At 38.8% G+C, this 21,791-nt stretch overlaps 1 protein-coding gene across 1 annotated transcript in view; it reads right to left on the reverse strand.

The window, feature by feature from the left end:
• CR1 (complement component 3b/4b receptor 1) overlaps nt 1-21,791 on the reverse strand; it is a 124,015-nt gene that overhangs the window by 83,030 nt on the left and 19,194 nt on the right. The window contains exons 5-11 of the mRNA NM_001193675.1: nt 13,355-13,753; nt 10,435-10,611; nt 10,241-10,343; nt 8,567-8,652; nt 4,966-5,184; nt 3,778-3,957; nt 3,069-3,168 (exon numbers count right to left, since the gene is read on the reverse strand). Of these exons, the coding sequence (NP_001180604.1) occupies nt 3,069-3,168; nt 3,778-3,957; nt 4,966-5,184; nt 8,567-8,652; nt 10,241-10,343; nt 10,435-10,611; nt 13,355-13,753 (1,264 nt within the window). The remainder of the gene's footprint in view (nt 1-3,068; nt 3,169-3,777; nt 3,958-4,965; nt 5,185-8,566; nt 8,653-10,240; nt 10,344-10,434; nt 10,612-13,354; nt 13,754-21,791) is intronic.

Consider the following 21,791-nt stretch of genomic DNA (forward strand, 5'->3'; position numbering starts at 1 on the left):
GAGGTCATGAAGGTAGGCCCTAATCCAGTGTGACTGGTGTCCTTATTAAAAGGGAAAACTTTGGAAACAGACATGCACAGAGAGAACAGCATATGAGGACACAGGCCCAGAGGGAAGATGGCCATATGAGGACAAGACAGAAATTGGAGTTCTGCTGCCACATGCCAAGGAAGGCCTGTGGCTCCAGAAGCTGGAAGATGCAATGAAGGATCCTACCCTACAGGATTCAGAGGGAGCATGGCCCTCCCAAAACCTTGGTTTTGGATTTCCAGTCTCTAAAATGGAACTCCAAAAACTTCTGTTGTATTAAGCCGCCCACTTCGCGTTACAGACATTCCTCAAAGATATTGCAGGTTCAGTTCCAGACCACCACAATAAAACACATATCACAAATGAGTCAGATGAATTTTTTGATTTCTCAGTGAGTCTAAAAGTTGTGTTTATACTATATGGTAGTCTATTAAGTGTGAAATAGCATTATGTCTAAACAAAGTCATAGTTTAGAAAAAGGTTTATTGATAAGAACATACTAAAGATTATCTGACATTCAATAATTTGTAATCTTTTTGTTGGTGGAGGGTCTTGCCTCAAGGTTGATGGCTGCTGACTGATCAGGGTGGTGGTTGCTGAAGGCTGGGGTGGCTGTGGCAATTTCTTAAGCTGAGACAGCAATAAAATTGCTGTATTGATGGACTCTTCCTTTCACAAAAGATTTTTCTAGCATGCAATGCTGTTTGATAACATTTTACCCTCTGAACTGCTTTCAAAATTGGAGTTAATCCTCCCAGATACTGCTGCTGCTTTATCACCTAAGTTTTTATAATATTCTGTATCCTTTGTGGTCATTTTCACAATGCTCATGTCATCATCACCAGGAAGACACTCCACCTCAAAAAAAACACTTTCTCTGCTGATTCATGAGAAGCAACTCCTCATCTGTTCAAGTTTGATCATGAAGTTGTAGCAATTCAGTCACATCTTCAGGCTCCACTTCTAATTGTAGTTCTCTTGCTATTTTCACCACATCTGCAGTTATTTCCTCCGCTGAAGTCTTGAACCTCTCAAAGTCAGCCATGAGGGTTGGAATTAACTTCTACCAAACTCCTATTAATGTTGATATTTTAAGCTCTTCCCATGAATCACGAATGTTCTTAATGGTATGTAGAATGATGAATTCTTTCCAGCAGTTTTCAACTTATTTTGTTCAGATCCATCAGAGGAATTACTGTCTGTGGGGACTCACCTTACAAAATGTATTTCTTAAATAGTGGAACTTGAAAGTCAAAATTACTCCTTCAGCCATGGGCTGCAGAATGGCTGCTGTTGTTAGCAGGCAGGAAAACTCCATTCATCTCCATGTTCGTCTCCGTTAAAGCTCTTGGCTGATTAGGTGCAATGTCAATGAGCAGTAATATTTTGAAAGGAATCTGTTTTTCTGAGCACTAGATCTCAACAGTGGGCTTAAAATATTCAGTAAACCATGCTGCAAACATACCTCTGTCATCAGGCTTTGTTCTTCCATTTATAGACCTAGGCAAGGTACATTTAATGTAATGCTTAAGGGCCCCAGGATTTTTAGAATGGTCAGTGAGCATTGGCTTCAGCTCAAAGTCACCAGCGGCATTAGCTCCTAAAAATCAGCCCGTCCTTTGAAGATTTGAACCCAGGTATTGGCTTCTCCTCTCTAGCTATGAAAGTCCAATAGATGGCTGTTTTGTCTACATGGAAAGTCTGTTATTTAGTGTAACACCTTCATCACTGATCTTAGCTAGATCTTCTAGATAACTTGCTGCAACTTCTATATGAGCACTGGCTGCTTCACCTTGGACCTTTATGTTATAGAGAGGGCTTCTTTCCTTAAACCTCAGGAACTAAATTCTGCTAGCTTCCAGCTTTTTTTCTGCAGCTTCCTCATCTGTCAGCCTTCACAGAATTGAAGAGAGTTAGGGCCTTGCTCAGGATTACGCTTTGGCTTCAGGAAATGTTTCTAGGTTGATCTTGTATCTAGACCATTAAAACTTCTTCCGTATCAGCAATAAGGCTGTTTTACCTTCTTATCATTCATGTGTTCACTGGAATAGCACTTTATTTTTCCTTCAAGTATTTTTGCTTTGCCTTTACAACTTGCTAGCTGCTTGGCACACAAGGAATGGCTTTTGGCCTATCTTGGCTTTCAACATATCTTCCTCAGTAAGTTTAATCATCTCTAGCTTTTGATTTAAAGTAAGAGATGCATGACTCCCCCTTTCATATCAACACTTAAAGGCCAGTGTAGGGTTATTAATTGGACTCATTTTAGTATTATTGTGTCTCAGGGATTAGGGAGTCCTGAAAAGAGGGAGACAGAAGGGGAATGTCTAGTCCATGGAGCAGTCAAAGCACGCACATTTATTGATTAAGTTTTCTGTCTTATATGGGTGCAGTTCATAGGGACCCCAAACAATGACAATAGTAACATCAAAGATCACTGATGACAGATCACTATCACAGACATGATAATAATGAAAACATCTGGGATATTGTGAGAATAATCAAAATGCTACACAGAGACACGAAGTCAACACACGCTGTTGGATAAATGATGCCGATGAACATGCTTACACAGCGTTCCCACAAGTGTTCAATTTGTAAAAAGCATAACATCTGCGAAGTACAATAAAACGAGGAAGGCCTGTACTTTTTGATGGCAGCCCTAGCAAGGGATCATGCTGTTATCATTAAGATTCATTCTCTCACACAGCTGCTACATGGTCTTCCCTTTCTTCCAGCAATGTCTACTCTGGGTTAGGGTTGTTTGTGTGCTTTGACTACTACACTTCTAATTTTTTTTCCTTCCCATCCAGTGAACAGCATACTCTTTATATGTACACTGCCCTGGTTTCCAGCAAGGATACAGATTTTTCCCCTAATCTTCTCCTATCTTTGTTCATTTCAATCAGGAGTTAACACCTGTGTTCAAGCCTCTTAAGAGCAGGTGGCAATAGCCTAGTTTCCTTGCTGAGATATGGCTAGAAAGTACTATGGCTGTGCTGGAACTCTTAAACCAAGAGATGTTGCTGCCAACTCACCCTGTAGTACAAGAATAGTTGATTCTGGATCCAACCTGGATGTCTGTGATCACATGCACCATGCCATTCACTGGATCTGGAGGAGTTTTACATGATTTACCTGTGGGAAAGAAGGTATTTTGGAGCCAGGTAGAGTAATCTGAACTCTCTTCAGTACGTAAGGTCTCAACCTGCATGTAGCTTCCTGAAGAAAACACGCAGTTCTGATGGTTCCACAGATTTTGGCACCTTGAGAAAACTCATCAGAGTGCTGAGGATCAGCCACCTACTAAGCCCCACTTTCAAAAAGACCTTCCCTCCAGATCTATCTAGATCTAGATTTCGATCTGTGTAGAGACCTTGCATCCCTCATCAAAATGTAAAGGTCATTTATGGCATTATTTACTATAAATATATTTTAAAGTTTGCAAAGGATTTCTTCCCACCTAGTTATTCAAACAGAATTTGTCTTCCTACACCATTTTTTTCCTGATCTAGTCATTTATTATTTTCTTTCCCATAGGGAATGAAGATTTTCTCTACAACTATTTCTTGAAACATTCTCATGAAGTTAACATTTCAAGCAACAATCAAGGATGACCTACAAGAAAAACTCTTACATCCATCTATCCGAACACTTTTCAGAAAAGGTTTCTCATATCCCACATTTGAAATAATTCCATAAGAAGCTTTTGCAGACATGGGAAAGATCCAACGCAAGTTTACGCACGTTTACAGACATCTTTGGGACTTGACCAGACCAGGTTATCTAGACATGTGATAGAAAATGGCCTCCCGTAGTACTCAGGACGGCATTTGTACTTTAAAGATGTCCCAATGGGAAAGTCAGATGCATTGGTTTGTGTTTTCAACTTGGCAAACAGAAAATGATCTGGGGCTTGACAGTGACCTAGAGACCAAGAAATCAAGAATATTTGAGTTAATAAAAAGATACCCAATGTGTTTCCTCTTTTCTCTTCCTTGGTAGATTTGATGCCAGAAGAAAAGAAAATTTTAGTTATGAAAAAAAAAAACTTCCCTGTAAAATTGAAAGGAAAGTTCCATTAGCATAGGCTTATAAGGAAGTATATTATCTGGAAGACTAGCCTGCTATCTGGTCTTTCTACTCATATAATTTATTTTTATTTTTAATTTTTTTTCTATTTTTAGTAGAGTTGGAGTTTCACTGTGTTTGCAGGCTGGTCTGGAACTCCTGACCTCTAGTGATCCACCAGCCTTGGCCTCCTAATGCCTATTTTTATTGTTTTTGAGATAGGGTCTCGCTCTGTCACCCAGGCTGGAGTGCAGTGGCACAATCTTGGCTCACTGCAACCTCTGCCTCCCAGGCTTAAGGGATACTCCCATCTCAGCCTCTCGAGTAGCTGGGACCACAGGCAATTGCCACCACGCTCAGCTAATGCTCATACAATTTAATGTAAAGATAGCTCCAATTTAATTTTTCACATTTTTAGGAAGCCAGAAAGAGTTTTTCTGCCCAGGTTCCACCTTTCGTATATGGTTTCCTTGTACTTCAAGTCATCAAAACTCCAATGAGAGGCTGTCAAGCATGGGCGGGAACTCAAGACATTTCCTGGCAGAAGGAGCCACCGATTTTCTAGGTCAGATTTCTAAACCAAACATTTCAATAAGGAGATTCACAGGCATGTGTTTTTAATTCATATGCTTCTAATGAAGGACTTTCCCACTACTCACCGCCTCCCTCTTTTTTCATCAGTCCCTCCATCTGCAAAGGTCATCAAGATCTTATGTGTTGACCTACCTTAGAACCATCTATCATTGGTTTGGCATTCCATTGTGGCAAATGCACAAATAAATACCACATTGTAATTATGGAAATATGGAGGGCCTGGGTTAGATATTCTGAACCCATTTGGGATGTGGGGAAATGAGCACTAACCCAGAATTCCACAGCGAGGGGCAGGGCTGCTCCAAACCCCATTCCCTTGAGGGTCACTTGTGCAGCGGATGGTGCTCTCTCCAATGAGGTCGAAGGTCGTCCCTCTGTCTGGGTGGGGGTCGCATGTGTAATTTACTGCTTTTCCAAAGGGAAAGACTTCCAGAGGTTTTCCTGTGTGTCTCCCATTAGGAATAACTGGAGGACTTGGACAAAAGATTTCTAGAAAAAACGCAAAAGCTCTAAGTTTCATTCAGGAGTTTCACCAGAGGTATTCTGCAATTACAGGGTGCTATGATTGGTGTTGCTGAAAATATGCTAAGGAGATGACAGTAGACATTAGGACTTTGAAGAGTTGGATTAAATGAGATGTCAGTGAAAGTGTATTGCAAAGTACAAAAGAGATTTGTCTATCCTGAATCTTCCGGATAGTAATGGTTCCTGGACAATGGAAACTTTACAACTTTAATGAAGTAGCAAAACATTTGAAAAAGAAAAATAGCCATTTTGAAGGGTTGCTCATTCATTTAGTCAATATATATTAATTAAGCACTTGTCCTGTGTCAGCCACTCATCAGGATCCTGGGGACACAGTGCTGAGGAAGGAGCCTACATTCTTAGGAAATATTTCTCAAATGTATATATGTGTGCTAATCATCTTAAATAGGTGAAACCTTTCGCTGATTACTTATTGATATTGATCATCAATCTCAGTGATAACAATAGCCCTGTCACAGTGAATTGAAACATATTCAGGGCATTATAAAAAACTCCAAATGGATTCAGATGGCTTTGCTTTTGAAAACGTCTAGGTCTGTTGATGATTTATTTTCTCTTTTAACTTTCTGGGTCAGGTTTCAAGTTGTTTCTCCTTTCTAGCATCTGCTGATTTTTTTAGAACAGTTTCTTCCTCATTTCTAATTGGCATTTTTCATTAGAACTGGAATTTGGAAGAAGCTACTTTAACTAGCAACAGTTATGAAAAATAAGAGAAAGCTTGAGTAGTCCAATCAATGAGGTTTCATTCATGATGGTAAAACAGAAATTTGTCATGCTGCTTCAAGGAGCACTGAATTTCTTAGACAGCAAGAATCTCTATATAAGTTATGTTCTTCCAAAATTTTACTCTAAAAAGCACTGTAAGATGTCCAAGTATATTTCTAACAACATAAACATTTTAGTAAAATTTCATGGTTTTCTAAAGAAACACGTTTCCCAATCATTAGAATCAAGAAATGAAGCAAAGTTCTATCTTCTATTGGGGAAATTATAAATGGGGAGACTAGGAGAAATCAGTAGTCTACTGATTATTGAACATATGGGGCTCATTTTTAAAAAATGACATTATTTAAAAAGCCTGCATTGCCAAGTCGATCCTAAGCCAAAAGAACAAACTGGAGGCATCAAACTACCTGACTTCAAACTATACTACAAGGCTACAGTAACCAAAACAGCATGGTACTGGTACCAAAACAGAGATATAGACCAATGCAACAGAACAGAGCCCTCAGAAATAATACTACACATCTACAACCATCTGATCTTTGACAAACCTGACAAAAACAAGAAATGGGGAAAGGATTCCCTATTTAATAAATGGTACTGGGAAAACTGGCTAGCCATATGTAGAAAGCTGAGACTGGATCCCTTCCTTACACTGTATACAAAAATTAATTCAAGATGGATTAAAGACTTAAATGTTAGACCTAAAACCATAAAAATCCTAGAAGAAAACATAGGCAATACCATTCAGGACACAGGCATGGGCAAGGACTTCATGTCTAAAACACCAAAAGCAATGGCAGCAAAAGCCAAAATTGACAAAGGGGATCTAATTAAACTAAAGAGCTTCTGCATGGCAAAAGAAACTACCATCAGAGTGAACAGGCAACCTACAGAATGGGAGAACATTTTTGCAATCTACTCATCTGACAAAGGGCTAATATCCAGAATCTACAATGAACTCAAACAAATTTACAAGAAAAAAACAACCCCATCAAAAAGTGGGTGAAGGATACGAACAGACACTTCTCAAAAGACATTTATGCAGCTAACAGACACATGAAAAAATGCTCATCATCACTGGCCATCAGAGAAATGCAAATCAAAACCACAATGAGATACCATCTCACACCAGTTAGAATGGCTATCATTAAAAAGTCAGGAAACAACAGGTGCTGGAGAAGATGTGGAGAAATAGGAATATTTTTACACTGTTGGTGGGACTGTAACCTAGTTCAACCGTTGTGGAAGACAGTGTGGTGATTCCTCAGGGATCCAGAACTAGAAATACCATTTGACCCAGCGATCCCATTACTGGGTATATACCCAAAGGATTATAAATCATGCTGCTATAAAGACACATGCACACATATGTTTATTGCTGCATTATTCACAATAGCAAAGATTTGGAACCAACCCAAATGTCCATCAATGATAGACTGGATTAAGAAAATGTGGCACATATACACCATGGAATACTGTGCAGCCATAAAAAATGATGAGTTCATGTCCTTTTTAGGGACATGGATGAAATTGGAAACCATCATTCTCAGCAAACTATCACAAGGACAAAAAAACAAACACTGCATGTTCTCACTCATAGGTGGGAATTGAACAGTGAGAACACCTGGACACAAAAAGGGGAACATCACACACCGGGGCCTGTTGTGGGGTGGGGGAAGCGCGGAGGGATAGCATTAGGAGATATACCTAATGTAAATGATGAGTTAATGGGTGCAGCACACCAACATGGCACATGTATACATATGTAACAAACCTGCACGTTGTGCACATGTACCCTAGAACTTAAAAGTATAATAAATTTTTAAAAATGACATTATTTATGAATCTCTCAGCATAAATTATTTAGGTACATGTTTTGAGAATTTAAGGAGTCTCAAACTGCTCGCCTTGTCTAATGTTGCTCCTCACTTTTCCCTCATGCCTAAATGCTTTGCTCTACTATCTTCATAGCATCGTATTTATTTTTTTTCTTGTCCCTTTCCCCAAATGAGTAGAAACAACATGGGGACAGGGAATTCATCCATCTTGTTCATTGATATAACTCCAGTGGCTAGATGAACATCAGGCACAAAGTATGTGATCAATAAATATTGATTAAATAAAGGCATGTTTAATATTTGTGTATTATCAAATATATACAAAAATTGTAGACTGCACCTGATGGAAGAACAAAATGGAAAAGAAAGAAGGAGGAAGGAAGGAAGAAAGGGGAGAGAAAGAGAAGAAGGGAAGAAAGAACTGAAGAAAGGAAGGAAGAGAAAAAAGAAAGAAAAGAAAGAGAGAAAGAAAGCAAATTGCTAAGGCTTCACATTATCTAATCTCTCCTGACCTAGAAGCACGCTACCATAGGATTTATCGCACTAGAACACAGAATACAGAAGGACAGAGACAGATCAGATGGTTCCAAAGACAGGTGATGTATACATTTGATTCACAACCAAACATTATTAAAATAAGCAATTTTCAAATCAATAATTCAGACTAGAAAATTGAAGAACCACATTAGGGGAGGTCATGGGTCAAATACTGAACAGATGAAGGGGAGAGACTGGCCTGAAATGTTACTCCTGCTACTCACGTTCACACACTGGAACACTGCTATTCCAAAGGCTTTCCATTCCAGCCAAGACACAATAACTAGCAGAGCTGCCTTTTAATTGAAACCTAAAGAAGAAAATAGGAGTGAATAGTGTGAGCTGTTTCAGCCAAGAGAACCCTTAGTTCACAATCTAAGGCCCAGCCCCAATTTCAGGATTATTAGGACCTTAGGCCAGCAGGTGGCAGAGTTGCACAGGCTACCTTATTCTGGAAAAATCACAGCCTCCAGAAGGGAACAATATAGAATGGCAAAATGCAGTAGCTTGGTCACATGATAGTCCTGCTTGAATTGAAAAAGGTGGTCATGACATAGGCGCCATCCCCTTGACCCAGGACCCAGGCTTGGAGTTTCACTGATTACTCCACGATAACCTGATAAATCACTCATTGTTGTTATTAGAAACCCAGTCTTCTAATGTAATGCCTTCCTAACTCTGACCCTGGAACAGCAAGTAAAAGAGCTCCCAGTTTGGAGTGGAAAAGTGGGAAATAGTTGGCGAGAGAACAGATTGTCCTTTCATCTCCACATCTGTGATGGCGTGAAGAAGGCTCAAAAGGGCAGTTTGGGCTGCTGAAGAGTAAGCGTGAATATTCTAGGGGAAAAAGGAAAGAAGAGAGGACTTATTTTTTGCATGCAATTGTCAAAAATTCTCAATGTCTGCTGGACCCCGATGCCCTCCTAACTCTTACTGGGTGCTGGCATTTGGAGGCTGCCAAGATTCTGTGTTACATTATGGGATCAGGTGCTTTGTTGCCCATGCTGGTCAGCTCCCGTGTAGAGATGTGCACCCTGCGAAGAGCACTAGGTGGACATAAGGTAATGAGCTTGCTGGAAATATTAACAGCAGCCATCAGGACCCCAGCTCAGAGCCCAGAGCCCATGACTAACTAGATGATATATGGCTGGATTTTTTTTTAAAATGCTGATTTTTCCATTTTCAGTCCTATTACAAATTTCACTGTTGACGATTTAAAGAATTTAGTGAAATGATTCATAAATGATCCTAGCTTTTTATAATAAGCTTTTGTTACTTCCAGTTTTTTTCTGGGACTCTCTAAATTACTCATATTCCTTTTTGCTTGTAAAATATGATTTTTTTTTCCTGAGATGGAGTTTCATTCTTATTGTCCACGCTGGAGTGCAATGGTGCCATCTCAGCTGACTGCAAACTCCGCCTCCCAGGTTCAAGTAATTCTGGTGCCTCAGCCTCCGGAATAGCTGGGATTACAGGCACATGCCACCACACCCAGCTAACTTTTGTATTTTTAGTAGAGACAGGGTTTCATCATGTTGTCCAGGCTGGTCTCCAACTCCTGACCTCAGGTGATCTGCCCGCCTCAACCTCCCAAAGGTGCTAGGATTACAGGCGTGAGCCACCGTTTCTGGCTGATATTTTTTGCTTAATGTGTTACCTATATATTCATAACCACTAGTTATACTTGCCTTTGAACTTGCCAGTTAATATATGTTCCAGTTTCCTATTCATATCTCATGTTATTAGTTCTATATGTTTCTTTCCTTTCTTCCTGTGTGTACTTTGAAAGTTCATCTCTCTGAAGGTGTGTGTGTGTGTGCCACACCAAATCTCCCCTTTTTAGACTGATTCCCAACCCCAATTTCAATGTCCAGCAGGTCAGGCAAGCTCATACTCACCCTTCATCACAAACAAAATCCACTTTTGCTCCAAGCTGGAGATTTACTGGAAATAGCACACGGCCATTAAGAAGTTGGCCCATGAAGTCATCACAGGATTTCACTGGAGATAAAGAAAAATGAACAGAAATCACTGGCATGTGGAGAATAAAGACGCAAGCTAAAAATATCAAGCCAGATAAGAGTCTAGTCACCTTCACATGTGGGGGTTGCAGGGCTCCAGTCTCCCTGGGGTGTGCAGCGCAGAGACGCAGCCCCTCTGAGGTCGTAGCCGGGCTCACAGCTGTAGAACACCTCCTGCCCGGGTGAAAAGTTGTCCTTGTCCCTTTGGGTACGCTCAGCATGCAGGACATCTGGAGGTGGCTGACATACTGGGGAGAGAGAAACAAAGTACAGCTAATTGTGTGAAAACAACTTTTTTCTCAATGTTAAACTGGCCAAGGGAATAATAATTACGAATCTATATATAATAATAAAGTTAGAATAACAGCCTTATTACATTGATAAACTAAATACACAGGGCAAGGAAGATGTCTTGCCATCACTCATAGAACTGACACATGGCACAACTGTGACTAAAACAGAGGTATCCCCAATTGATTGTTTTTCATCTAAAGTACGCAACTAAGATTTCACAATGGACAGTTCCTTCTAGAATGCTTCCAATTACTGTTCACCCAGTACAAAATTGGGAGGAGTGATGGATTTTTGTATCTTCATACTTCCTTTCTAGAAAGGCATCACCAATTTAGTCTTGCATTTTAGGCAATAAAGGAGTGCCCCTGCCCATGTCTCATCTAATAGGTCCCTCCATCACCTATCACACTGGTGCAACAAAGAGCGTCCATACATCTATGCTCATCTCCTTTCAAGTCTTCTCTCAGCGGCCACCTGACATAGGATGGTAAAGAACTATGGGTCTCCTCTCCTCATGCTATGTAGCAAGGTGCTGCCTAGTCATTCATTTCACTTCAGTGAGAAGGTGGGAAACTGTCAAACAAAATCTGAAAGACCTACTGTCACCATGATGAGAGTGTATATTTACGCAACATATTGTAAGGGCAGCGCTGGCTCTCTCTTAATATAGTTGATTGGAACTCAGGAAATCAGAACACATTTGGATCTCAACTAAATTACATAAAACTGTTATAAAATGGAAAAAATAATTTCGGTTTGTCTTTGAGCAGATCAGTTCCCTTTTCTGGACTTCAGCTTTCTCAAGCATCAAATGGGGGATTGGAATAGAAAAATGACTTCTTTAGGGAGTTTGTAAATACTCTGATGCTGTAATGTCCATTTTCAGGGCTCATCACCCAGTGTTTCCCTTGACTAATCAATGCCTGGTGATGTAATATTGAGGTGCTGTGCTGGTTAAATATTTGTTGGCCCCCAGCCTCACACTTCTGCACTGTCTTTTGACAGCTAGCAAAGGAAGCCTTAAAACTACAATTGTTCATCTTCCTTGATAGCTGGGCTCTGGTTAGGTTCTGCCAGTTGGAGGCATATATACCAAATTAAAAAGCAGGATGATGGCAGAATCTGTTCTACTTCCAGAAGTGGCTCAGGCAGTGGCAGTATAGATGGCTTCAGTGAGTAGCTACAGCTTCAATTGTAACGATGCCAATGACTTTGGCTCCAGCAATATCAGCTGCATTCTGGCAGCAGTGGTGTCTCCTGCAGTATTAGCAGCTTACAGGGAGCTGCCTGCTCAGTGGGAGGGGCTGGCCATTTCACCATCAGTCCAGGCTCCTGTGCTGTAGACTGGGAGCCACAGCAGCTCCCTGATCTCTCGTAACTTTACCTTTGTCCTATTGCTTTTCCTGCCCTTCTAACATTTTTGTGACCTATTAGCTGCGATATGGTTTGGCTCTATGTCCCCTCCCAAATCTCATGTCAAATGGTAATTCCCAGTGTTGGAGAAGGAGCCTGGTGGGAGGTGACTGGATCATGGAGGTGGTTTCTAATGGTTGAGCACCATCACCCTAGTGCTGTCTTGTGATAGAGTTCTCTCGAGATCTGCTTGTTCCAAAGTGTGTAGCACCTCTGCCTTGCTCTCTCTCTCTCTCCTGCCAAGCATATGAAGATATGCGTGCTTCCTCTTTACCTTCCACCATGATTGTAACTCTCCTGAGGGGTCCCTAGCCATGCCTCCTGTACAGCCTACAGAACTCTGAGTCAATTAAGCATCTTTTCTTTATAAATTACCCAGGCTCAAGTAGTTTTTTATAGGAATGTGAGAACAGACTAATACAACCTGCATGAAATCCCTCCCTCCTTGAAAGTATCTAGAGTAAGTTTTGATTTCATGACTGAATGCTGATTAGCAAAGCCAAGGCTCTGGAGTGAGGTGGACTTGCAATCCAGTTTTGTCTGCAAGTTAGTGTCTCAGAAAGTTATCTGATGTGTCTAAGGCACATATTCTCTGTAAAACATAGAGGCCGGGCACGATGGCTCATGCCTATAATCCCAGCACTTTGGGAGGCCAAGGTGGGTGAATTGCTTGAGCTGAGGAGTTCAAGACCAGCCTGGGCAACATGGTGAGACTCTATCCCTACAAAAAAAATATAAAAAACTTATCCAGGCATGGTGGCATGCACCTATATTCCCAGCTACTTGGGAGGCTCAGGCAGGAGACTTGCTTGAGCCAGGGAGGCGGAGGTTGAAGTAAGTCATGATGGCACCACAGCAGTTCAACGTGAGTGACAGATCAAGACAGTATCTCAAGTAAAACAAAACAGACAAACATAGAACAACTGGTAAGTACCTAATAACTTTGTTTTAAGGATTAAAATTCACACATAGCCTGTATTATAGTGCCCGGCCAGAGGAATCACTCATTTTGTATCAACCATTATTATACTCAAAGGTAATTGATAGATCTGTTTATAAGAACCCCAAAGAAACATCATATCCCTTGCCCAGGTTGAGCTTTGCTTCTCAATTTCAGCACATGTGCATGTACACACACCTTCTGAATTTCATGTTCACTACTTAGAAAATTTGCTCCTCGACCCTGCTCAGCACAAATCCCTCCCCCTGAACAAATACTAATCTCCTGATCCAACAGCAACGCATGTCACTGGCAGGGCCCTTCTAGGCCTCAGGCAGACTCACCCCTGGAGCAGCTTGGTAGCTCCGGCTCCCATTTGTTCAGGGCCTGGCACTTCACACGGGGGGGTCCTTTCATGACAAAGCCAGGCTGACACCTAAACTCCACAACTTCATTTAAGGAAAATAAGCTTCTGTTGTCAGATACCAATATTCCATTTTCCACATTTGGAGGCGTGCATTTGTTAGGTATAATGCACTGAGGTGCCGGGCCGCTCCAGATGCCCACTTGATCGTCATTGCTGGTGCAGTATATGGAGGGCTCACCCACAAGCTCAAACACCTTTCTCCCTCCGCTTCCAGGATTGCAGCGGTAGGTCACCACTGATCCATAGTGAAAATTCTCTCTGTTGGTGCTAATGAAATCTCCATTGGTGATGGTGGGGGGTAGCCCACAAGGAATTCCTGGAAAAAGGAAGAGCAGGATAAATAACAGTCAGTTTAAATAATGAATGACAGAAATCTCATGAGTCACTAAACTATAGCTATTTTTACATTCATTATTTGCTTTTAATCTTTGCTAACACATAGGTACATTTTTATAAAGTTGTAGCTTCAATGGGCATAATACGATGTGTCCTGCCTTTCTTACTGATATGATTTCCTATAGTATTTGCATGCATGTATTAACTCAATCCACATTCTTTTCATTTTAAATAGCTCTTTGATCATAGTGTTATAGTATTTATACAGTTTTCTCCTACTCTTTTCCATTTGCTTTCTTAATTTCCATTTTTGTTATTAACCAAGGTTAGCTTTTTTAGAAAAATAAAATACAAAAACATTTGCTAAAAGATAAAGTATAAGGGATGAGAGAAAACACAAATATACACAGTAGGAAAAAGAATTTAAACATATTTTTATGTATATGAGAATATTTATAAAACTGTAGACTACAGGGGGTTAAATATTTTGAAAATCTAAATGATATAAATGGAAATACAAATTACCAAAATTCATTCAAAAATATACTTCCAAATGTAATTTCAAGGTTTCACAACATATAAAAGATATGAAGCTTACCAACTCATCTCATCAAATCTAAGTTTGATATCATAAGATGATATCTGTGTAAAAGTGATCATATATTAGTCCACAAAAACCCCTAAATACATTTTAAAATATAGCAGTAGTACATAGTATACTGTGTTGCTATAAACTAGAACAAAATTTCTTCAACCCAAATCCCAAAACACTTGAAATTAAAACTGAGTGAATTTAATTGGATAAATTTAGAAATGAATGAATTAAAATTAAAAATAAAAATTTTTCAGGCTCTGCTTCTAGTAATAGTAATCTCAACAGTTCAAATAAAATATTGCTCCAACCATCCACCCTCAAGAAAGGCTAGAAATACTGGAGAATTAAAAATATTTATCTGTTAAGGCATCCGAAAGCTAACAAACTAGTGAAGCATTCCTGGGCCATGATCTAGGAGAAGATGAGAATCCAGTTGAGAGCTGGGTATTTGGGCTTAGCCACTGGGCTGCTTATTGTTTGGGAATGGGCAGCTGAATCAGGACAGGGCAACTGAGAGGCTGAACAGACTTTTGATTTTCTCATGAAGTTAAGGGACAACAATGCAAGTTCAGGGCCTGCCCCAAATGGAAGGCCTGGTAATACCTTCTGATGTGTTCTGAGGCCACAAGAACTAGGCCCTGGTAATCAGGGTTAACTGAAAATAAATCTGCTGTCTCAGAGACTGGAACTAGTACTTCAAGTACTGGTACTGTGGGTGGCCCCGGAAAATCACAGTTCCTGAGACTGAATTAGAGTGGTCCTAGATTGCTAATGTCCCCAGATGCCTGCAGAAACAACGACAAAAATTCCATCTGGAAGAAGATGGGTTATCTAAGGCCTTGAAATTATTTCTACAGACACAGTTTTCAAATAGAATTCCTGATACACAATCAAAGATAACCAGATATTTGGAGAGATAAAATAACACACACAATTACTGATGACAGAAACTGACCCATTAGAACTACAGACCTGTTCAAGGGTATAATTGAAACTTGTAAGAACTAGAAACTATTAAAAAGAACAGGGTGGGATGTGGTGGCTCACGCCTGTAATTCTAACACTATGGGAGGCTGAGGAGAGTGGATCGTTTGAGCTCAGGAGTTTGAGACCAGCCTGGGCAACATGGCGAAACCCTGTCTCGACAAAAAAAAAAGTATATATACATATATATATATAATCCAGATGTGTAGGTGTGGTGGTGCACACCTGCATTCCTAGCTACTCAGGTGGCTGAGGTGGGAGAATTGCTTGAGCCTGTGAAGGTTGAGGCTGCAGTGAGCTATGATTATGCTACTGTGCTCCAACCTGGGCAACAAAGTGAGACCCTGTCTCAAAAAAAAAAAAAAAAAGGAAGAGGGCAGATTTGGAAAATAAAAAGTCTAGAATTGTAAAAGTAAAATATGATTGCTGAAATTAAGAATTTGTGTGAGATTAATAGCAGGTTAGACTCTGAAAGAAAATCAATGAACTGGAAGCTAGGACAGAAGAAAATACTCAAAACCAAGCACCAATATATAAAAAGATTAAAAAATACAGACTAAATACATAGAAGAATAAAGCCTAGCATGTTTAACTGAAGTCCCTCGATGAGAAGAGAGAGAGAACTGAGCATAAACAACATTTGAAGAATTAATAACTGAGAATTTTCCAAGACTGATGCAAGACATCATTAAATCACAGGTTCAAAAGGCTATACAGGCCTGGCACGGTGGCTCATGCCTGTAATCCCAGCAGTTTGGGAGGCCGAGGTGGGCAGATCACCTCTTGTCAGGAGTTTGAGACCAGCCTGGTCAACATGGTGAAAACCCATCTCTACTAAAAGGGTAAAAATTAGCCAGGCATGGAGGCACAGGCCTGTAATTGCAGCTACTTGGAAGGCTGAAGTGGGAGGATAACTTGAACCCTGGAGGCGGAGGTTGCAGTGAGCCGAGATATCGCACCACTGCACTCCAGCCCAGGTGATAAGAGTGAAATTCTGTCAAAAAAAACAAAAAACAAAACAAAAAAAAACTGTGCAAACCCAAGCAATACAAAGAAATTCTTACCTAGACACAACACAATAATATTGTAAAAAATCTGTTTTAAAGTGTAATCCATTTTAAAAGCAGCCAGGAAACATGGACAATAACCTTCAGAGGAACCACAATTAGAAAAATGTTTAAAGAATTTGTTGTCAGACGATCTACAATACAAAAATGCCAAAGAGACTTTTTCAGGCTGAAGGAAAATAGTTTCATATAGAATTGACAGAATTGCAATAAGAAGGAAACACACCAGAAAGAGCTCATATGCGGGTATGTTTTCATTTAGGATCTTTATGATAGAGAAAACCTCTTCAGTCATTACAAGAAACACAAGATGGAAGTAAAGATTTTATTACGGACTGGGGGTATGGCACGCCTGAAGATCACACAGAGGTTGGTCAGTGCGAGGAGACAGAGAGAGAGAAAGGGACCCATCAGCCAATGCCTTTATTGGGGACCAGAGTGTGACCCAGCATCTTGCATCTACAAGCCAAGGTATCTCCCATGGGGAGTTCTAATTGGTGAGTTTAAAGAAAGCAGGCACATGTTCCAGGCAGTCATGCTGCGACTGAGAGGTGGTCACGGCAGCATATCTGCGAAGTCCATGCAGGGCACAGAGGGCAGGGACGCTAGTCAAGTAGGTTTTATCTAGCTGTCCCATAGAGAGGTGGTCACCAGGAGGCAGTTGTATAAGGCAGATATCTGGCTCGACCACGTTGAAAAATTGGGAGGAGGTACAGAACTAGAAAGGGCATTAAGGGTGACTAAGCCCTGCTTCTGGAATGAGAAAGCTAAACATATTCTAAATGGATGCTGAGGCAACATAAAAATTCTAAGAATTCACTAAGGTGTAAATATAAATAAATACTGTTTTTATAAAGACAACAGTGTCTTTGAAATATAGAATATATGTAAATCGTTAAATCAAGTTTAGCCTAAAGCCTTACGTAGTTTAAGCTCAGCCTAAAGGTTTCTCTGTACACTGCAAACTATAACAAGAGAAGATGTAAACAGACCGCAGACTACTCTTACGCCAATCACCGAGTTTTGGCCAATCAAATGTGGCCAACTGTTTGAACTGTCTTCAAACAAGCCAAACGCTGAGCTATAACCAATCGGCTGTTTCTGTACCTCACTTCTGTTTTCTGTACGTCAGTTTCCTTTTTCTGTCCGTAAATCCTCTTCCCCCACGCAGCTGGGCTGGAGTCTCTGCGCTTACTTTGGCTCGGGAGGCTGCCTGATTTGCGAATCGTTCATTGCTCAATTAAACTCTTTTAAATTTAATTCAGCTGAAGCTTTTCTTTTTGCAAAACGTATGGCAACAATACAAAAAGAGGGGGAGGACATAAATGGAATTAACTATTAATAGTTTCGGTACTTGCGTTGTTTGGAGAGTGGTAAAAGTACAATTTTAGTAGACTATAGTAAATCAAGGATGTCTATCTCTAGAGTAGTCATTTAAGAATAAAAAATGGAATATAACTTAAAAGCTACTGGGGAAATAGAATAATAAAAATACTTGATGAATTAAAAAATGTGAGAAATGAGGAATAAAGGAACAAACACATGAAACAAATACCAAGACTTAGACTTTATATCAGTAACTATATTAAATTTATTTATTTTTAATTTGTATTATTAAATTTTAATGTTCCAAACACACCAATGAACAACTAAGACTGAATAAAACAACAAAACCTTACTATATGATGTGTATAAGAGACAAGCTTTAAATATAAGACAAAGAAGGGCTGAAAGTAAAAGATTTAAAACACATATAATATAAAAACAATAAAGAAAGCTTATATAGCTGTATTAATACGCAAAGTAGATTTTAAGGTAAGAAGTATTATGAGAGGTAAAGAGAGACATTTCATTATGATAAAATAGTCAATTCAGCAGAAAGAATAAACCAAAAATTTCATGCATTTAATAACATGTTTAAAATACATAAAGTAAAAATTGCTAGAACAAAGAGGAAAGTCAGACAAATTCATAGTCATAGTTGGGGATTGTAATGGGTTGAATAACCACTGTCCTCCTCAAAAAATATCTGTGTCCTGATCTCTGAAACCTGTGAATATGACCCAGTTTGGAGAGTCTTTGTAGATACAATCAAGTTAATGATCTCGAGCTGTGACCATTCTGGATTGCCAGGGTGGCCTCTAAATCCATGTCCAGTGTCTTTATAGGAGCCAGAAGAGCAAAGGACACACACAGAGGAGAAGGCGACGAGAAGATGGAGACAGAGAAGGAAATGATGCATCTACAAGCCAAGGAACATCAACGATTGCCAGCAGCCACTGGAAGGAAGCCTGGAGAGAGGCACAGAACAGCTTGCAGATGGAACCAATCCTATTGACATCTTAACTGGATTTCTGGCCTTCAAACTGTTAAGAGAGTAAATTTCTCTTCTTTGAAGCCACTAAGTTTGTGGTAATTTGTTACAGCAGCCCTGGGAAACTAATACAGATATTTTACACATGCTTCTCCATAACTGAGAGAACAAGTGGAGGGGAAAAAAAAGACTGTTCTAAACCACATTTTCCTAAATGACATTTCTAGAAAATGAAGCAAAATAACTGTACATTCGTTTCAAGTGCATACGTAACATTTTACCAAAATCGTCCATATTCTGGGCAATAAACCATGTCTCAAATGATTAAATTAATGAAAGAATGATAACTAGAAGATCTCTAAATATTTAGAAATTAAGCAATGCCCTTCTAAACAGCCTATGGGTCAGAGGAGATATTAAAAGTGAAATTAGAAAGCTTTTATGTACAATGATAATAAAAATATAAAGATTGTTGGAAATAAATAAAACAGTTTTAGAGAAAAATTGATAGGTTAAATGTACATATTAGAAAAATAAAAGTTGGAAACAAATTAATTAGTATCAAGAATTTAGGACTGGAGGAATACACAAAGCTTAAAGCAGAAATCAATAAAAGAGAAAATAGTCATAAACTAAAGAAAAAACAAGAAAGTTAAAAGTTGTTTTTCTGAAAAGCTTAGTAAAATTGATAAAGCCCCGGTAAAACTAATCAAGGAAAAAGAAGCAAAAGAAATTACCAATATCAGAAATTAATGAGTGTAAGGGTATCACTACAGAACTTACAGGCATCCAAAGGCTAATATGAGACTATAATAAACAGCATTATGCTGATAACCTAGGAAATCTAAATAAAATGAGTAAATTCCTTGAAAAATATAACTTACCCAAACTAATTCAATAAGATATAAAATAATAGTTTTACAGCTATTAAAGAAATTAAATCCTGACAACAACAACAACAAACCCTCAGGTCCAGATTGCTTCACTGCTGAATTCTTCCAAACATATAAGGAAAAATAATGTTACACAAATTGTTCCAGACACTAGAAAAAATAAATAATTTTTAACACATTTTATGAGGCCAACATAATCTTGATGCCCAAACCTGATAAGGACATTAAAATAAAAGCAAATTATAACCCAAGATCTCTTGAGAATATAAATGCAAATTTTCTGAACAAAATATTATGAAACTGAATCCAGCAATATTTCCAAAGGATGATACAATGATCAAAGTGAGGTTTACCTTGACTGATTTTAAATATTAAATCAATGTTACAATGTTACAATAAAAATATGAGCAATCCTGCACACACACACACGCATACCCCCCATACATAGGATAATCATCTATAACACATCACAAGCAACATAGGTTTTTTCTAGGAATTCAGTGTTTGTCTTTTAAACATCAATCAATGTAATATATTACATTAACAGAGTGAAAAAGAAACATAATCTCAATACATGCAGGGATCAATTAGAAAGAACATTCATAAATCTTTTAGTAATTAGAAAGAAAGGGGAGTTTCCTTAATCTAATAAAGGATATCATGCAAAAATCTACAGCATACATCATGATTTATGATGACTATTAAAAGCCTTGTATCATGTCTTCTATTCAATATTGTACTGGAGGTTCTAGCCAATGCAATAAAGCAAGAGAAATAAACAAAAGACATAAGAAAGGAAAAGATGTAAAAACTTTGTCAGATTCATACATGACATAATTACACAGCAAATTCAAAAGAATCTACAGGTAAACTATTCAATTTATAAGTAAATTTAACAAATTTGCTGGAGCTGAGATGAAACAGGTGCATATCTAAGAAGTAAATAATTAAAGAATGAAATTTTAAAAATAATATGTAAGAATAAAGATAATGAAATAGGTACATAACTTCTATAATGTACATTAACAAATATTATTAAAAGAAATTAAAGAAGACTTCAAAATGGGAGGATATATCATATTCATAAATTTAAATTTCAAAACTGTAAATTTGTTACTTGTCCACAAATTGATCTACTGAGTCAACAGAAACTTAATACAAATTCAAGTAGGATTCTTTATGTGGAAATTGACAAGCTGATTCTAAATTTTATATGGTAATGCAAAGGGCCACGAATCACCAAGTAAATCTTGAAGATGCACATAGTTAGGAGATATATGCCACCAGATATCAAATCTTAATGTAATGCTATAGTAATTAAAATCTTAATGTAGTGCTTATAGTATGGCAAATAAACCAGTGAAACAGAACCTCTCTGGAATGAGATCCACTCATAAGGTCACCTGACTTATGGTCATGGTGGTGTCGCATTGCACTATGCAAGGAATAGTCTTTTTAATAGATGATATTAGATCTATTGCCCATCCATAAGAAACAGGGCTTTGTCACCTAGGCTGGAGTGCAGTGGCACCATCATAACTCACTGAAGCCTTGAACCTCTGTGCTCAAGGGATCCTCCCACCTCAGCCTCCCAAGTAGCTGGGACTACAGGCATGTGCCACTGAGCCCAGCTAATTTTATATATTTATTTTTTTTGTAGAGACAGGGTCTCACTCTGCTGCCCAGGCTGGTCTTGAACTCCTGGCTTCAAGCAATCCTCCTGCCTTGGCCTTCCAAAATGCTGGGATTATAGACATGAGCCACCTCACTTGGCCCAATTGCTTAAGTAGAATAGAAAAAGCAGTAACTGGAAAAAAGAAGACTCATAAATTGAATATTATTAAAATGTAGAACTTTCATAAACAAAAGACATCATTAAGAAGGAAAAAAGAAAAGCCACAGCCTGAAAGACAATATTTGTGTTACATTTATTAGAAAACATGAGAATATTTAAAGAACTTCTACAAAACAATAGACAAACTAATAAATAATAGGCAAAAGTTTGGAATAGCACTTCACAAACGTGAAAAGGTACTCAAGATCATCAATGAAATACAACATAATAATAAAGAAGACCCAACAATCCTTCCTGCAAAAACAAAAATGACTCTTCCAAATATAACATTGAGATGAAGCTGGACACAAAAGAGTATCTATTTTTTTAT

The sequence above is a fragment of the Pan troglodytes genome, chromosome 1 (assembly GCF_028858775.2).
Source record: "Pan troglodytes isolate AG18354 chromosome 1, NHGRI_mPanTro3-v2.0_pri, whole genome shotgun sequence".
NCBI lineage: Eukaryota > Metazoa > Chordata > Mammalia > Primates > Hominidae > Pan > Pan troglodytes.